General features: G+C 35.5%; 1 protein-coding gene across 6 annotated transcripts in view; it reads left to right on the top strand.

Annotated features, from left to right (window-relative positions):
• The window catches only part of Ltn1 (E3 ubiquitin-protein ligase listerin), a 1,386,601-nt gene that overhangs the window by 679,697 nt on the left and 686,792 nt on the right, over positions 1-20,112 (top strand). For 5 of the 6 annotated variants that reach the window (XM_067791508.1, XM_067791509.1, XM_067791512.1 and 2 more), the window contains exon 12: positions 10,576-10,735. The exons of the other annotated variant lie outside the window; for it this stretch is intronic. In XM_067791508.1, the coding sequence (XP_067647609.1) occupies positions 10,576-10,735 (160 nt within the window). The remainder of the gene's footprint in view (positions 1-10,575; positions 10,736-20,112) is intronic. 6 annotated transcript variants of the gene reach the window in all.

Here is a 20,112-nt window from a genome sequence, read left to right as displayed (position 1 = left end):
GCTGGAATAAATCTAAATCAAGGTGGAAGCTGATTTAGTGGCTCACAACCCACCCATCCATGGTTTCCATTGGCCAGAAAAATTTAGCTGAAAACCCCTAACAGTACTTCACATCACATATTTCTTAGCTTACCATTGCCCGAGGAAACCGTAGTAATCACAACTACTCACACATGATTATTTTCCCGAAAAGAACAAAAAAACAACAATTTCATCTCATTCTTAATTAATGACAAAACTTCATATGTATATTATAAAAATTAATTTTGCGTTCCAACTAGATGTTACATTTCTAGCGTTTCTTCTTACTTTTAGCAGTGGATAATTACTATTCATTCATAATCTGAACTTACATTTTATATAAAGCTCGCCAAAAGAAAACTTAGTGCAATTAAAAAAAAATCTTATATGTCGCAAACAAAAAAATATTTTCTTATTTGGACCGGCCTAATATTTCATTATATTAACAATTCTGGCTGTTGCATTGGTTTCTCGCATGGAAAAAAAATAAAAATAATAATCTATATCATCTTAGGACATGCAACAATATGCCTACGCGAATATCGTATATTTGGGACCCAAAACAAAAAAAAATTGCATGCGACATAAATCCCGATTTTTACATGTTAAGCAACAGAATATTAAAAAATAAACTTGTGGAAAAAAAATAAAATTTATTAAAATAATTATTTGAAAGTTTCAATACCAAAAAAAAAACAAAACGGAGAAAAATATTATGATATATTAATCAAAAGTTTATCCCGGCCTTGCACCGCGTCAACTTAAGAAGAATTTAAAAAATTTTAAAGTTAATAAAATTAAAAACTTACAAGTGAAAAAAAAAGAAACATTATAAAGATCGAAGAGAAAAGGTATATCGGTACGGGAAGTGAACCGAAAAATTATACAAAGAAAAAAGGTATATACTATTTAGATTTGTGGTTACAAAAAGTAAGAAATACCAAAATTATATCTAATTTCGAAAAAAAAAAGTTAATTAGTTGAAAAAAAAAATTTTTATTGGTTGGAAGCCTGAACTTTGGAATCCAATAATAAAAACGAAACCAAAATATTTAAAGATTTAAGATTTAGCTTCGAATCAAAGAAACAGCTAAAGTAAACCGAAATGTTATACAAAAACAGATAAATTCGGAAAGAAAAAGGAATTTATTATTTGCAAGCTCAAAGGCGAGAAAAAAAATAAAAATTAAGAACAAAACGAAACTAGCATATGTTATTTCGAGAAATATCTACGGAAGTGAACCAACAAGTTATAAAAAATATAAAAAAAAAAAGAAAAAAAAATAAAGAGAACGATTTATTGGAAAGCCCCCTTTATAAGCGAAAAAAAAATATATTTTAGAAATTTGAAAACGAAATAAACGGAACGCAAGTGGCGGCCACCGTGGTGTGATGGTAGCGTGCTCCGCCTATCACACCGTATGCCTCGGGTTCAACTCCCGGGCAAAGCAACATCAAAATTTTAGAAATAAGGTTTTTCAATTAGAAGAAAATTTTTCTAAGCGGGGTCGCCCCTCGGCAGTGTTTGGCAAGCGCTCCGGGTGTATTTCTGCCATGAAAAGCTCTCAGTGAAAACTCATCTGCCTTGCAGATGCCGTTCGGAGTCGGCATAAAACATGTAGGTCCCGTCCGGCCAATTTGTAGGGAAAATCAAGAGGAGCACGACGCAAATTGGAAGAGAAGCTCGGCCTTAGATCTCTTCGGAGGTTATCGCGCCTTACATTTATTTATTTTTTCATTTAAGTGAACAAAAACTTAATTTGTAAACTTGCAATATATGTAAATAATTTGCGTACCTATTACAAAAATCAAAACCAGAGGAAGAAATGTTTTTCAAGGCAATGAGCCAGAATGTCCAGTTGGAGTCCAAGATATGGCCAGGAGTTTACAGATTCATCATCATAGTTTGTAGGATTTGCTAATCAAAAAAAAAAAAAAGAAAAAAAATAAAAGTACAATATATTTAGGCTCTCTAACATATACAAAAAAAAAATAATAATAAATATTCTATTGTGAAGAGATGAATGTGGGCGAGCGAGCGAGTCCAAAGGCCAAGAAAGTATACCACAAATGGGCATGTTAGGAAAAAGGTGGTAGTAAAAAGTGATTGTGTTTTCTTCTTAATAATATTGTAGCTTCAACCGACAACACTCCATCAACTGGCCATCGGAAGGAGGATGATTCGGTAAGTGCCTCATCTTTTGACATGTGCATATACATGTACATATATCAAACCTGTTAATTATTGATTAACAAAAAAAAAAAAAAAAAAAAGGTCATTATTAATTCCTTTGTTTGAATTGGATCATTCATTAATTGACAAAGACCGATGAAATTAGCTACTCCAATTAGCTGGTTTCTTTGTTAAATCGTTATAAAATTATTTAATTTTTAACTTTTTCTTTTGTGTGCGATGAATGTTGGACTCATAGTTTTCTTTTCATTAAAATGATCACCTTAATGAAAGGAAAAAAATAAGTTATCTTCGTAAAAATTAACCGGTCTGTATATCTATATTCATTCAACCAATTCATGTTTTTATTTGCACCACTTGAGGGGCTAACATCGTCACAAAATTCCACCAGAAATTTGACGATAAAAATAGTACAAAGGAAAAAAATGTATTAATAACAAGACTCCATTTTTGGAACTTTAACAAATTTTGCAGCAGGTTTTGAATTTCTTTTGTTTATTTCTTTTGTGCTGCTCTGTTAATTGAGCCATGTAACATCGTTTAATCAGATTATGTTGCAAGAAGGCTATGTTATAGCGTTCACATAATTTCGATTTTCTGCTAAATATTGTTTTTTTGCTTTCCTTCTCTTAATTGAAAGAGAATTTCATTTGCATAAATATGCTTTCTAACTTCCCATACTCAGCTGCTCATTAATTTCGATTTTCTTTCGTTGTTGGTTCTCCATTTACCAAATCAATTAATTGTAAGTGTTGTGAGCATATGAGAGCGCAACATCGTGAGTTAACATACTGCGTATTAAGTGCAAGCGGTGCTTCTCGCTCACTCGCAAACTGCGAGCGATGTATAAATATGTTTGAAACTATGTTAAATATGTAAGTACAGAGATCTCAGGTTATATGTATTATGTTGAGTGCGAGAAAAATAGTATTGAGAAATAACATTTTTTTTTTTTGTGAATTAGTAGTAGAGTAATAAGAAAATTTATATACTGAGCGACTTTTGTTTAAATTGTATGTAGTGAGGAAATCTCAAATTAACATGTTTGACTAGGGATACGAGATGAGAATAATTTTGGAGAATGTAAAGAAATCATAGAAACCAGAGAAATGTTTTCTTCTGCTCAAGAGAATTAATTTATATATATGATTTTGTAAATTTGTGAACATATTTTTTGTGGAATTGAGAGACTTCGAAATAAAAGTGCAGTATAGAGAATTCGATTTCGATCAACCTGTTGAAATGTAAGCTAACAATAATGATGTAAGGATCAGTTTAGGTAGGTTAACATATATGTACATAAATACATATAGCACAAAGTAATAAATGCGAAAATAAAAATACAAGTCTATCGTAGTAGTAGATAGAGAAACAACGAAATGTATGATTAAGAAACTTTGATTAAAATTTAAGGATTTGTAAAAGGAGAAAAATGAGGGTTTAACTTTTATTGGATATTTGAATAAAAGAACAACTTTTACCATTCTTTTAGCAGGTTGGGTGGGTGAAGACGGGAGGGCAACGACAGCTTAGCCTTCCACCTCTGCCGGAAGAACCCCAAACGATGCCACGCATGGCAGGTAGTTGTGTGTATTAGTTAACGCTTTACTTATTCATTTCCGTAGTAAATTTGATACGTTCTTTTGGGTATTGTTTTATTTGGATGAGCCTAACCCTTCGACGGCCTCAAAATGTGACTTTTTTTAGTAAATCTCTGTTTGATTTTTTTTATGAGAAACCGAGGTAAAAGTCAGTGTAGGAGCAAGATCCCCCCCATATACGCCGTAGACTAGCCGGCTGTAGCAAACAGAGTACCCGCTCCTTAAACCCTATTCCCACTCGGAGAGCTATTGCATAGCAGACCAAGTAAGCTAGACAATTGTCTAAGTGAAGAAGTTTGTGGCCGGGATGACAAACATTAATGAGGCCAGCTTCTTTGCATAGATGGTGCACTATAAGGGAGCCAACGGAGGCATGATGCGACTGGTTCATTACAATCCTTGGCCGAATAGTCACTCCCTAACAATTCAAGGTGATTCTCTGGTGTATCTCGGCAGCATAGCGCGACAAAAGCATCCGTTGGAAAGTCTTCAGAGCTACACCTAAAGCTTCTAAGGAAGTGACGTCGATGAAGGTATGAGTTGGGGTTTCAAGGGGTTATGTAGCGCAATATATAGCTTATCCAACCCAATTGTCACCCTCACCTTCAAGCGGCGAATACCGTTTCACTAACAGACGAGGCTCTGGCGAGGGTAGGGAGGGATGGCTTAAGGTGTGGCCATATATATCGTTCCCGAGATGGTCGGGCTGGTACCTTAATGGTGCTTTGTTACCGGAGCGTACCGGATCCGTATCCGGCAAAGGACCATCACATCGATAACACTCCCAAAGCCTTCGGGGAGTAACCTTATCGCTACAACAACAACAACAACAACAAGAAGTCGCAGCCTTTCAGCTTCAGTGCTGGCATTGGTGTGAGGTTCAGGAGGCATGGTAGCGACTGGTGGTTGGGATTGCTACTGTTCGCACATTGGGAATTGTAGCTCTTAAAAACAGCCGAAAAAACTGGAGGCGCGCTGTGCCAGTAGAGTCATGAGTATTAATAGACCATTAATAGCAACCGTAAGTCGCATTAGTACGTGACCACCAAGGAGCCACAAATTATTTAAAGAAATTGTGTTCGCGACGATTATTAGGAGTTAACCCTAGGTGAAACTACGCTTTGCACGAGATATACAGACAAAGTGTGACTATTTCATGTATATCTATTTCTTTTCAGCAGACGCAGCAGTACCAAAACCAAAGACTGGGGTTAGGTTCGAAACCCCTCTGGAGTAAGTGAGCGAGGGACAATCCCTCCGCAAATCATCACGTTGATTTCCTTAAATACATACAAACAAAACCTTTCCGAAATATTACTTTTTTAAATAGAAAAGTCAAGCTTTTTAAAGTAAGAACACCGGCCTACGCCGGCGCGCCGCCAACGCCGCTGCCGCCAGTATATAATAGAGCCTACGCCGCCGCCGCCGATAAAGTGATCGGCGTAAACCTCTACATTAGTCTTACATAGCATAGACTCGACTTGACTTGGGAAATGTCACAGTTCTGTTAAATTAGCATTGCATGCTGCTGAAAAACTTAGAAATACTTAACTAAACTTAGAAGTCTGTTTTGATTTTCTCTGTAAGTTCTAAGTAGCGCTGACGTTTTGCTCTTTTTTTTATTCTTTTTTACTTCATTTTTACATTTCTTTGCACTATTTATTATTTGCGAACAAATACACTTTCTAACGTTTTTTTAATTTCTGAAGGAAATAAGTGTATTGCCGAGTTCTAGGCGCTAAGGAACGATAAACAAGGGTAAGTTGCCAAGTTTAAGCCAAGTCAATTCAAGTCTATGTTATGTAAGGCTAATGGGCCCTTAAGAGTTGAATGTCTTGAAAAGCTCGTACTCGGTACATTTCACTTTTTTTAATCATAGTTCAGCACTCAAATTCCAACTTTCGCTACTCTAAATTTCCATCGTCAAAAATCTCTAAAAACACAGGAATCGCGCAGAAAAGCATGCAATATTTAGTACCATGAAACCATAAGTAATAACAGCCTAACTTCTAATAATTTTACACAGGACTAAGGTCCACATGACCACATGGTACAGTGTCACTCATCTTAATCAAATATTCGCATACGCCTACTAAATTTAAGATATATTTTATTATTTACCAAGTGTTAACAGAATTAAAAACTTATCTTTAAAATGAAGGGTTTTTTAATTCTCAGCGTTACACAAATCTGACTAATAACATGACATTAAACATTTTTTTAGAAATAGTTTTTCGAGATTAGGCAGTTGGCAAAAATTCTCAGTGCCCTTCTGCTATGAAAAGTTTCTCAGCAAAAATTTGTGTGCCTAGAAGATGCCGGTCTTTCTGCCGTTCGAAGTCCGCATAAAACATCGAGCCCTACCTAAAAAGGTAAGCGACACTATTACCGATTTTTACTTTTTGCCACATATCGATAGTTTACAATCATATGCATCTTCTGGGAAATTTTTGTAGTTCTCGGAATTCCCGTTAATTAGTTACAGCGGAAAGAAATTTTATGTAACCGCCAAACTCATTTTGTGTACATTGTGCTTGACAGCGGTTTGTCGCTTACCTTTTTATTTTCTGCCTGCGCTTGCGAATTTATTTCCTGCTTGCGCTTAGTTCTTTATTCTATGCCGGCGCTTCGGCAATTAGCGCGGTTTAGAACTAATTAGTATACATTATGAGCCATTTGGAACTAGACGTAAGTGTATTTATACATATATTTATATATATATATGGGGTATTCCATCCCATTTCGACCAATTTTGAACCCGACCCATTTAGAATTGGCTGAAAGTTTTTCTTCTTTTTCTGGCTTACGAAAGACGTTTTTCAGAATTTTTTCAAATTTTTTCATCCAACTCAAAAAAAGTTATGAATTTAAAAAAAAAACACCGTTTTTGTTTGAAACTGCTATAACTTTTTCAAAAATTGACCGTTTTGGATCTTTTATTTTTTAAATTTGTTTTTAAATGTACTTTTCGGAAAAAATACAAACACATTTTTAAAGTTTTTTTTTGTAATTTTTCAGTTTTTCAAGATTTTTCGAATTTCGCCATTTTTTTTCTCATAAAAAACTTCAATCAATTCTGCAATCATCCACACTAATCCCGGAGTTGGCCGATTATTATTATTTTTTTATTTAATTGAAAAAAAAACTTTAAAAATTTTTTTGTATTTTTTTCCGAAAAGTATATTTAAAAACAAATTAAAAAAAAAAAGATCCCAAATGGTCAATTTTTGAAAAAGTTATAGCATTTTGAAAACAAAAACGGTGTCCAACTCAAAATAAGTTAGGAATTAAAAAAAAACGGTGTTTTTTTTCAAAATGCTATAACTTTTTCAAAAATTTACCGTTTGGGATCTTTTTTTTTTAATTTGTTTTTAAATGTACTTTTCGGAAAAAATACAAAAAAAATTTTAAAGTTTTTTTTCAATTAAATAAAAAAAAATAATAATAATTGGCCCACGGGATTAGTGGGGATGATTGCAGAATTGATTGAAGTTTTTTATGAGAAAAAAAAATGGCTAAATTCGAAAAATCTCGAAAAACTGAAAAATTACAAAAGAAAACTTTAAAAATTTTTTGTATTTTTTCCGAAAAGTACATTTAAAAACAAATTTTTTACAAAAAAAAGATCCCAAACGGTCAATTTTTGAAAAATTTATAGCATTTTGAAAAGCAAAAACGGTGTTTTTTTTTTTTAAATTCATAACTTTTTTTGAGTTGTATGAAAAAATTTGAAAAAATTCTGAAAAACGTCTTTCGTAAGCTAGAAAAAGAAGAAACACTTCCAGCCAATTCTAAAAGGGGTCGGGTTCAAAATTGGTCGAAATGGGATGGAATACCCCATATGTATTTTGCAAATTCTTTAATTTCAGCTAGGAAAAGGCGCTCTTGTACCGTACTCGGATACTGATACGGAGCAAACCGACGATTGCGAAGAAGAAATTTGTGTTGGGAAACGAGGCTATAAAAAGAAAAAACCAATACCTAAGCGACTCCTAACTAGAAAAAAACGGTCTACTGGAGTTAGACAAAACCCTATGCTACCAAAAAATGGGGAAATGATTGCATGAAAAGTTTCACTGAGAGCGGCAGAGTTTCCATAAAAGAACATTCTTGGGGTATCGGAAATAAATTAAGGCAAAAAGAATGGCTGTTTTCATGTATAAGACGAAAGAATATCCGGAGGGTGAGATCAACAAGTCCCAAGAAAAAGTTTAGCTACAATTACTTCATAAATTTTAACGACAAAACCATAAAAGTATGCTAAAAATTTTTGTTATGTACTTTGATTATATCGCAAACATATCAGCGAGGGATAATGCTAAGTATGTCAATGTTGTAGAAAATAAGGAAAATAAGGTACGAAAGGAACCCCATAACAAATCAGACATAGCTAAAGTATCTATATTAAAAGCATTCGTTAAAAAGTTGCCTGCAGTGCCTTCTCATTATTGTCGTAATAAGAGCAATAAACTTTACATTTCACATTAGTTTCGTAATGTAGTCGGGCTATGTAAGTGTTATGTTAAACATTTAAAGAGCATCAACCAAGAATCAGCCAAGTTATCTTTGCGAGTTTTCCGAAATATTTTCAACAATGAATTTCATATCGGATTTCATTTGCCTAAAAAAGATAAGTGCGTGACTTGCGAGCGTTATACAAATTTGGACAATGAAACAAAAAGTGATTTCCGTCTTACTGAAGAGTACAGAAATCACATTCAAGCCAAGGAAAAATCCAAAGAATTGTTTCTGGAGGACCAAAAAAAAAGGAAATCAAATTCCGATTTTTTATGTGCTAGTTTTGATCTGCAAAAGGTGCTTAACACTCCTCACGGGAAAAGCGTTAACTTATTCTATTCCCGAAAGTATGCGTACTACAACGAAAGTGGATATTGCTTTCTTTGGGGAGAATCTGATGGGAAAAGGGGTTGCAATGAAATTAGCACAATTATTTTTCAGTATTTAACATTAGTAAATGAAAGAAAAGCTCACGAATCAATAAGTCTTTACTGTGATAGCTGTGCAGGTCAAAACCGGAACAGAGCTGTGATCGCTGCCTTGCCGTTTTTCCTGGAGAAGTCAGTGTTTGTTAAAAATATCAAAAGAACATATTTGCTACCTGGACATACCATGATGCCAGTAGACTCGATTCATAGCACGTTTGAGTCTTTTATTCGTGAAGGAACTGTTTGGGCTCCAACAGAATGGTATACCATGATTGGTAGTGCTAGGACCAATCCAACAAGTTATACGTGTATCGCCATGCATCAGTCTCATTTTAAGTATTGGAAAAGTTTTGCAAATGCAATGTTTCCACCCACATTTAGAATTAATTTCCAAAAATTACGTTCCGCTTCATTCGAGAAAAACAGCTCTATTATTAAATTTAAATAAGAATATGATGTGAAATCAATTCCACAATCCAGACGTAACTCTTCATTATTAAACAATGGCTCTCTTCCACTATACAATAGGGAGCTTAGTATTTCATTAGCTAAATACAAGAAATTGAAAGACCTCTGTGATAAAAACATAATCCAACACAAATTTCAAAGGGAATATTTGAATCTGAAATCCGATGAAGATATTACAAATATTCTACCAGCAACAGATGAGGAAGATAATGTAAAATAATTTATTTTGAAGTTCCAAAAAGTTCTTTTGACAACTAAGACGTAGAAATGAAGTTCCTATTTTTTTACTATACATAAGTGCAATTAATTCAAATTGAACTGCAACTACCTATACAAATGTATTTATATGAAATAATTTAAGTTTTTCTAGATGTTTTTTTTTACTTTGTAAACTGGTTGAAAACGAAAAAATAAAAATAACTGCCAAATACTAACAATACTGTTTTTAATGTCTATATTTTAAGGTAGCCGCCATATCTTTGAGAACAAGCAATTTATGGTGACAGCGAAAAAATGTAAGCGACAAAAATTTGTGATCTCTCACTGATAAAAAAATTTTACACATTGCATGGCTTTTCTAAGGCAATAAAAAGGAATGGTACCGAGTTTCAGACAATAATCAGCTTTGAGTGCCGAAATAAGTAAAAAAAACATTCTCCTGTAAAATTTACATTTTGTCGCTTACCTTTTTTTCGCGGGTAGGGCTCGATATACATAGGTGTCATCCCGCCATTTTGTCGAAAAAATTCTGTGGCTTCCCGGTATATCCGAAAATTTCACTCACAGCTGTTTTCGAGGAAAGCGGCCTTAAAATTTGTAAAGTACACTTGATCGTGCAGTTACAAACCAAATGCAGTGTCTATATACATTTCCTGGAAAATTGAATACCTGCAGATATAAAATTTTCCTTCAATTCTCATTTTCAAGAAATAAGTGACTTTTTCGGTTATGCCGAGAAGCCAAACAGTTAAAAATTTTACGATGCAAATTGAAAGAGAAGCTCGGCCTAAATCTCCCTGGAGGTATATCGCACCAGGTTATTATTGTTATTCTTTAAAACTTTAATTCGAATTGTTTCCCTTTATTTTTAAAACGGCACATTATGTTACCGATGAATGAAAGAAACCTTTTAATTGCGATTCTAGTCACTTGGTAACACTGTGAATTTTCTAATAGAAAAAAATTATTAAAATCGGTATAGCCGTTTTTCAGCTTAGAACGTACTAACGCACACTAATTAGATTAGATTAATTCAACCTGCTTTATGCAAATACAGCTATATTTATTTCCATGATTACTTTTATTTGTGTATTTACTAATATTTTTTCAATATCCATTTCTTCAGTTTTAAGATATCTGAAATTGATGAATTCGAGATTATTGACAGTCAGAAAGCGCTCGGTTATCTTTTTATGTGGGATTGCATACTAGATGCTTGTGTAAAATCGCCCCTTTTCGTGCGGTCCATATATACTTCCTGGTTATATGAACGGAGGTTTTTCGAGGTAAGAATCAATATCCAAAACTTTATTATTTAAAATGTGTTATGTTCCTTGAAAAGTATATGCCTTTACTAAAAGTGTGTTCCTAAGTTGATAACTTTAACTGTGTTCCTAAGTTGATAACTTTTGTTTTTTAAAACTGTAGTCTGTTTCCTGGCACAGTTAACATCTGTCATATTTACCGGATCCGTAGTCGATTCAAAGTTTGAACCTAAATCTGAAACTTTTTTATACACCATATATGACCAAACCAAAATTTTGTTTAAAGTTTAGACTATACCGGTCTTCCCGAAAATGAGTGCTCAATTTTGAATGATGAGAAGTCTACACTGGCAGTTTTTTAAAAAAGAAAAATAATGTGGGAGTGGCTTGGTTTCCAGCCGACGTCCGCAGGATTGCTCTACAAAACATATCATAACACCATATATCGACGTTCCATATGAAAACTAGCACTGAAATTTTAGTGTCTGTCGAAAACTAGATATTTAAATTTATGTCTGACGAAAAGTAGCAATATCGTTTTGTAGCAATTTCACTTCATAGCCGACGAAAAGTAGTAATAATTTCGTTTGATGGCTGATGAAAAACTAACTCTTTCGTCTTCTGGATGACGAAAGCTAACACTCAAACTGAATTTGGTTTTTTACAAGGTGTCCGATCATACCTTAGTTTGTTAATAGTATTATTAACAGATTTTGGATATTCTGAAGATAATAAATATGTGAGTTAAATGCATGTGTTTTTAGCTGACGTTTTCCAAGAACAGCATATTCAAAGTTAGCAATATGGCTGTGATATCTTTGCATACTGATAACGGAGGAACGCACTTTTAAATTACCTAGAATTATAATTCTCATCGAAAAAGTTCGCTTGCGAAGCTCTGTTATCAACTATAGATGACCGCGATACAGAGAGACCCACGAATCTTATGAGACGTATGTTTAAAAATACAGGTCTCTTCGATGTGTTTATACAATATTGACATCTGTAATCCACCGAAATGTGGAATTACCTATTGTTCTCCGTGGGGATTGCATACCAAGTCTAAGCTACTGCCATCTCTCGATGAGTAGAATAAGAATATTATAGAAACTAGCAGGGTACCCGACGTTGTTCGGGATGCGTATTTATATTAAAGTGGCCCTTATTTTTTTTAAATATCGATATCTTGGGTCTTTAACTTAACAAATTTTAAAACATTTCTGCTAACCTAAATCACGAAACCATGTGCAGGCTCCGTTTATATAAAACAATATTTATTTTCCCACATTATCCCTCCTCCGCTTTTATTGCTTGGTCCATCCCACTTACACTCTGTGCCTTTTTCTGGCGATCCCATTCTTCTTATCTCGCGCTCAACCTCTTTTCGGTATTTTCTTCACTCTTCCCCCACATTTCTATTACCATATTTTATTTTCTGTTCTTTTGTCTAAGCTTACCGCTAAAGCATGCAATAAAATCAGTAAATATTGCTTCAATCGGTTAAAAGTTATAAGCCGTAACTTACATACATATATGGATATACATACACATTCAAAATATAAAACAGAAAATACTTACAGATCCTGTTGATATACCAGAGAATAAAAGAAAGTTGTTTTTATATATGGGTACATACATGTTTATTTCGCTTGCAAAATTGTTGAGTTTGACAAAAAAAACTACGTACACATTTTTAAAATTGTTAGTTTTTACAAATTAGGTTGGAAAAAATGATACTTTTTTGTTGAGTGAATAATTTTAAAAGAATTCATTTTGATAGCTTTTTACGACTTTCTAATTTTTAATTGTTGCATACATTAAGGCGAATTATATAAAACTGCTATAGAATAACTTATGCGCATACATAGACATATATAGAATTATGATTGTTATAAAAGTGAATGCTTACATACTTAGCACACATAAAACAAAATTATTCCAAGCTCTTCAGTGTGAATGTATGTGTATGTGTGGAGAGTTAACTTGTAATACAAAATTTAGCATTTTTAATGCTTATTTAAAAAAAGAATTGTTTTATAATGCTTCATTATAAACAACGTTTGATGTGGAAGTGTTAGGAACATAGACGATTTATTTGTCTGCTTCACTAACACGTGAGAGCGCCACGTAAAGATGGCCATGAGAAAAGCAACTCACAGTCAGATCAACGCCCACAACACTCATCGTCTGGAGGAGTCGATCTACCACTTTCTATGCCTATGTCCGGCGCTTCAAAGAAGAAGGGTCAGGTTTCTGGACTCACGGTTCTTCGACAGCCTTGCAGAGGTTGGGAAGGTGGACGTCTCGCTTCTTCTTTGGTTCACCAGGGAAAGCAAGTGATTCGTTGAGGACTACTAGAAGGTAATGGGGTTACTGAGGGCACTCACAATGGACAAAAATGTCTCCGCCCTCTTAACCTAACCTAACCTAACCCTCTCCTTTTGTAAATTTTCCATTTTTCCATAATATCTATAACAAATGCTGTGAAGTTGTGTTTTGATTTTTATTTTGCCTTATTTTGTCTAAAATCAATAAATTTGTTTGTTTTAATAATTATTGTGCTAAAAAATAAGTTAAACACGTTGTGCACTGCATTCAGCAATTTAAAGTTTAGCTATCTTAAATATAATTGAAAAAGTGTACATATACATTCATATTTGCCGTGTCACCTTGCATATTTGTTGTTGCAGTTGATTGGCATTTACTTATTTTCAGTTTTCAATTGTTATACTTTGCTCGTGCAAGTTATATTGTTTGTTATTTTTAAACCAGACCCGGACACGATAAGATGCAGACTGAAGACTTACTTTGTAAAATTGTCATATTAAATCAAATAATTCGCTACCGCGTTAACATAACAGAAACAACAAAGACATGCAAGTATTGGTTTGGTTGCTTGTGCTGAGTCGTGCTAGACGCTAAGTCAGCACTTTAGCGCAAGCAACAGCTTTGTAGCGGATGCGCGTGCAGTTCTTTGAATTCTTTAAATTAGCTCAACTTCGCTTGTGAAGCAAAATTTAGTTACTTTTGCTTAATGAGAATTTTTATTTATTGATTGCAAAACAGGAAGTGCAAAATATTAATAAGGTTTATTATTACTTCAAAATTAATTGGAATTTCATTTACTGTGGGAACCACAAATGAATTAAAAAGCTTTTGGTAAGGTAGGCAAAAATGTAGCCAAAAAGGTAAGTGAATTTATTATGTGTTAACTTGCACATTCGTTTCATTTTCTTCTCACTGTCACAGCCGTTTGCATTGTGTGTCAGCGTCATTTAATAGTGATCTTTAACTGCTCATACAGTGATAAACTGTTCATAGAGTGATTTTCAAACTATGATCTACAATCTATTTTATTGCCTCCTTCTGTTTAACCATTTCTTACTTTTTTAACCACATAAACTAATGCCCCTATTCCCGTTTACAACTCAACCTGTCAAAAAAAAAAAAAATCGGTTGAAGTTGTCTAGTCTTACAGCCTTTTGTGCATTACCGTTTACAACTTTGTGTTGGTGTAGTTGTCAAGGACATCAAAATTTGACAACTAATTACTAGCAGTTGTCTCATACAATTTTGCAGTTGTTTGGAAAAAGGTAACGTTTTACAAGACGGTTCACCACCTAATTTTTAACAAAAATTTTCAAAATTTGTATCAAAAGGCACGTTTCGACCTCCGTTTTTAGAATCAGAAAGCAAAAATTTAAAATTTCATGTCTCTCGTATCATTTCGGTTCAAATTTTCATGCGGTTGTTGTATTTCTCCAGATTTTTTGTACACACCAATGCAGAAATTAGTTAGACCCACCCAGGGTTATTTTTACAAATCGTGGCCGAAGGCCCCCAACGCAGAAAGGTGTTCTGTGCAAAAAAAACTATGGATCGGGCCTTGTATTTCGGACCCTCTCGGGGCCATTTTATGGGTTTTTGTAAATATCTTTTGATAGAAATAAAATTTTTAATTTCCGCTTTTGGATTCTTAAAACGGATGTCGAAACGTGTCTTTTGTTACCACCTCCGATACTTTTTGAAAAAAATTAGATGAGGCACCTTGTAAAACGTTGCCGGAAAAAAATTTAAAAAATGGAAAGCGAGTAATTGAACCTTTTTTAAATTCATTTAAACAATCTTTGTAATCAGCAATTATGTACACATTTATAGAAAAAACAAGTTTTCAACCAAAGATTACATTCAACATTTTTTTGACCTTCTGGAGCGACATCCCGAAGTTGGCAAGGCGCAGTTCAGATGCAGCCAAAATAGGTGAAATTATGCGAACGTGAGTCCCATCGATACTACCCACTACTCCTGGGAATCCTGTTATAGAGTAAAATGCGATTTTTGCAACGCTTTGCTCTGGAATCATATGGGTTTTAATGTCTTGCAATTTTGTAAACTGCCAAGTGAAGGGTGATACCGAGCGTTTCGTGTCGTGCTGGCTTTGTGATGAGCTTGCTCACATGAAGTGCGCTAGTTTGACGGCAATGGTATGTGACGAGATCAACGATAACAAGGGCGTGTATTGGTCGTGTTTAAATGCAGATCAACGGAAGTGTATCTTTTTAAGCTTTTCAAACATATTCGAAATGCATTCTCCGAAATCGGTAAAGAACTTTCTGCATTGGGGGATAAAGTATTATGAAAACTTGTTTATAACTTTTAAAAGTATTTCTGATTTACCTTCTAATGCTAATCTCGCGATAATAAACGAAAATGGACTAATGTCTCGGCTGTCGTACTGACCCTCGACCCCGTTCAAAGCATCCCGTACCTAGCACCGTATAATTAATAAAGTAAGCGTCCGCAAGTTCACTTACAGTAGAGCCTTCAACAAAACCAGTAGCTAATTTTCTCAGGCGACTGAGCCTGGAACTAGGAAGTTGGTTGTAATCCCTCATAAAAAAAAAACCATATTTGTGTCAAGATTCGAGAGGGTGACTACTGAAGAGGATCTGAAGTCCTATATCTGCTCAAAAACGAAAAGCGACCAAGTAACAATTTGGAAATTTAATTTTAGCTATGAAAGAAATGTACCTTCCTTTAGATTAGATGTACCTATTGAACATTTTAATTCTATCTTGAGTAACGATTTTAGGCCCCTGGGGCATTTGCGCGGGAATTTGAATATAGGCGGAATAAGAGTGTTCCACACTAAGCAAAGATCCCTCTTAGTAGCACTGAGTCAAAAAACTGAACGTAAAAACTGCTTTCGATATATTTTACCAAAATGTTAGAGGCTTAAACACCAAATTAACTGAATTGTTTTTAAAATCACTTAACTTATGTTATGATATAATTGCTTTTACTGAAACTTGGCTGAAACCTCATGTCTTTAATTCAGATATCCTCTGCAATGCCTACAAAATATAAAGAAATGACCGCCTGAAGAGAATCGGAGGTGGAGTTCTGCTTGCTGTACCCTCTTCAATACCATCTGAAGAGATTAGTATACCCGCCATCGCTACAATTGAGTTCTTATGCATACGCACCCAGCTAGCAAATAGCCACATTTATTTAGCCATCTGTTATATCCCGCCATCTTCTGAACTGTCCGTTTATATGCATCACATTTCCTTGCTAAAAACTGTAAATTCGATGCTGAAGCCTTCCGATTCCATTATTTTCTTGGGTGACTTCAATATGCCGCACATTTCATGGTGCATCTTTGACTGTAATATCGTACCAGCGTTTCTCACTTTTACAACACCATGTACTGTCTTTTGGAAAAATACTTACCTAAGCGGATTTGTGTACATTCCGATACATGGCAAGTATGGTCCACTAAAGAGCTGAAAATTTTAAAAAATAAAGTCTCGGTCTTTAAAGTTGTTTAAGAAGACGGTTTTACATAACCATTATTTACAGTACTTGATTCTACGCTACAAGTACATTCAATTGAACAAAAAATGTCGCAACCCGAAGGCATTTTACGGATTCGTAAACTCTAAACGTAGAGTGAAAGGGTTTCCATCATCCATGAAATTCCAAGATAATATTTCCAGCGATTATCAAGAGATCGCCGGCTTCTTTGTGGAAATTACCCTATTGAGACCAGCATTTCGCCTAATGAATACCCATACCACATTGATTCATGTTATTCAATCAGAGGTCCATTTATATCTTCGGAAGATATATCATCTTATTTAAAAAAATTAAAAGTATCATATACATACGGCCCTGACAGGATCCCGACACACTTTCTTAAAAAATGTGTTGCAAACATTTATCAGACGCTAACAGATTTATTTAATTTATCACTAATATATGGCGTTTTCCCAACAATGTGGAAGGAATCTTTTCTTATCCCGCTTCATAAAAATGGAAGCAGGTCTTCAAAAGATTGTCATATCATAGCAAAGGCTCACCGGGAATAGAACACTTTTAAATCTAAAGGGAAAGTTGTTTGGTATAAGGGGGATACGTGCTTCAATTATATTTTGTTTTAGAGAAACAACTTTGAGCCTCGTTCCATTGCAAAATTTGGTGGGCTTAGGTTACGCAACAGAATAATTGGTGCGCCGATTTTCAAAATAATTTTATTGGATGGAAGTCCAGGTGCACTAAGGCTATTTAAAAAGTCCACAGGGAAATTTGTTGAGTCATCTTGCTCCAAAACTCTGTTGATTGAAAAGTATTCGACCTCCTCCCCCTGAATATCGTTGAGTATATACGAATTGATTCTCAAAACCTGGTCATTTCGTGGCGTCAAGATAGCCCTCTCGCAAAGCCAAAATTTATCATGACAGACTCCTAGATCATTATAAACAGTAGAAATTAGTTCCTGCAAAGAATGTACGGTCGGCACAAATTATCGGGCAGTGTAATTTTGCCCTCTTCTTCGGGGTATGTACCATTTCCAATCTTTAGCAAAGTTTCGTTCTGCGCATTTATGTTGCCTCCGATTCGAGCGCGCATATTTTCTATTAAATGCATTCTTTTAATGTTACACCATAAATATGAGCTCTTCAAAGACGCTCGTATTTCATTTGCTCTTGTACCGCGTGGTATGACCGGTAGTATATGCCGAAAATCTCCACAAAAGAGAAAACACCACCCATAACTTGGTCATTTTGGCGTATATCCGTCAGCATTCTGTCCACGGCTTCTACGGCTGTCCGGTTCGCCATGGTGCATTCATCCCATATTACCAACACACAGTCACGAATAACGCTGGCTTTTTCGCAATTTCTTGCTATGTTGCACATTGGATATTCATTGATATCTAAGTGTATGGGGATTTTGAACATGGAATGGGCAGTTTTACCAGCAGGTAATAAAGTTGCAGCTATACCAGATGAAGCCACTGCCAGAGCTATTTTGCCTTGAGCTTGCACCTTTGCTAAAACAATTTTAGTTAGGAAAGCTTTTCCTGCCCCACCAGGGGCATCTAAAAACAAAATCTCACCTACTTCATTATCGACACTATAACAAACGCGTTCGAATACTCCTCTTTGTTCATCCGTTAAACGTTGAATGCCATTACGTAGAGTGTTCGCAAGTTCTGTAGGATTATACGAAATTTCGCTTGCGTATTCCCTGTTCACGCGTTCACCGTCTATAGATGGTTTGGGTAAGCCGTATTGGGATAGTAAGTTCCCCCCATTGACAAAACCGTATTCTGAAGTTCGATTAAGCATTGATTAACAGGTCTGTCTCGCATTACGTTGTTAATTTCCCCTTCAATATGGCGTCGCATGCTTCTGAGATAGTCTTCTAACAGCTTATCCTTGTGTTTTACCCACAGAGCCATAGGATTCGATAGAGAACAAAATACCACTAAAACGCAAAACAAATGTCGCAACCGGCTTGGACTGTCACTAATGCTTGCTTCGGATATAGCATCATCCCAATGCTTGTCATCGTCAAGCAAGTGGCGTTCTCGGCAAGCATCGCGGAAAGTGGGATATTCAACTCCCAAAAAAGTGCGAAGGTCCGAAAAGGAAGTAGGTCCTCGTACTGTATGCAACAACAACCGCAAGTAAAAACACTCGGCATTGTTCGGATAAACCATATATACACGTCCAATGACATGTTCCTTAAAAATGCCGGGCTCCCCATCTACAGATCTGCCCCGTTTCCTGCGGTTAAAAACACCTCTTTGCTTATCATACGTGTAATAAGAGGGAACCTCCTCATACATTAATGTCCTCGAAAACCTGCCTCTTTCGCAAAGCTGAAAGTATGCCAGTAAAGTGGTTTGCCTCGGGGTTTCTACTCGATCTGTCACGTTTTCGCAATTGAAGTATATCCTTTGCCCTCCTTCTAGATGAACCTCCAAATGCACTACAGGGGGATATCGCTCATGAATGGGAAAGCTTAATATTCTCCAAACGGCCTCCGAAGAGCTTATATAACGCCCTGATGGAAATCTAGTTATTTCGTCATTCTCATTCCTTAACGCAAACGTTGCCTGGTCACTGCCCTTATTTATATACTTGCATATATATTTAATGGATGATACACTACTGCACACTTCCACGTTGATGTGGGCCTCAAAACGTTTTGGATAGTACAGGTGAATATGGTACGACCCATCTATTGTCCAAAATTATATCTTCACCACGTAATCTTAAAGTGGCAGTAAACCCACCTTTTTCTGGGGACCGTCGCCGATAAGAGGGATATCCATCCTCTCCCGTTATGGTGTGTTCTATAAGTGCCCGTGGATAATCTTTCGAGCATCGGCCGTCCTGCATGCATGGGGAGTTGCTATTTAATATCCCGCAAGGACCATGGACCATGTGTGTTCTTACTATGTCAAATAGTGTGGCATCTGTGTTGCTGTCTGGAAATTCGGCACTTATCACATTATAAATATCGTTAGGGCGTATTTTGTCTTCCAACCAGATAAGTACATATGCATGTGGTAGACCTCGTTTTTGCCACTCAACGCTGTACATAAAGCACAAAGCTGACCCAAACAGATTCTCCTTTGCAATTAGGCGTATTAGAGCTTTAAGTTTTAAGTGGAACACTGTAGCTATTATGTCGTGCCGATCGTATGCATTTTGACCAGGCAGGAGTTGCTGTGTAATTTCAGCCCACTTCGGATTTGTTGTCATCGTTATAAAGAGATCAGGCTTTACATATTTTCTAACGTAGCAAAAAGCATCCTGTGTACGTTCGTGCATATATCGTGGACCTCCCGTAAAACTGGACGGAAGTATTACTAATCTGCCCAAATTTTCTGAACCTCCATCTTGTTGCATAGCATCACGTAAGTGCACATACTCCGCAGCACGCAACCGTCTTTGATTAGTCCGTATGCAAACCAAACGCTCGGTTTCAATTTTAGCATACATATCGACGATAAACTGATTAAATAGTCCACGAAATCTTTGCAAGTATACAAAACTGTTTGCTCTAATCTGTAGCATGTATGCATAAAATTGTTGTGATGA

This window comes from Eurosta solidaginis, chromosome 5 (genome assembly GCF_040869045.1).
Source record: "Eurosta solidaginis isolate ZX-2024a chromosome 5, ASM4086904v1, whole genome shotgun sequence".
NCBI classification, from domain to species: domain Eukaryota; kingdom Metazoa; phylum Arthropoda; class Insecta; order Diptera; family Tephritidae; genus Eurosta; species Eurosta solidaginis.
Note: the sequence above shows the minus strand (reverse complement) of the source record. Positions and strands in the feature narration are given on the sequence as shown.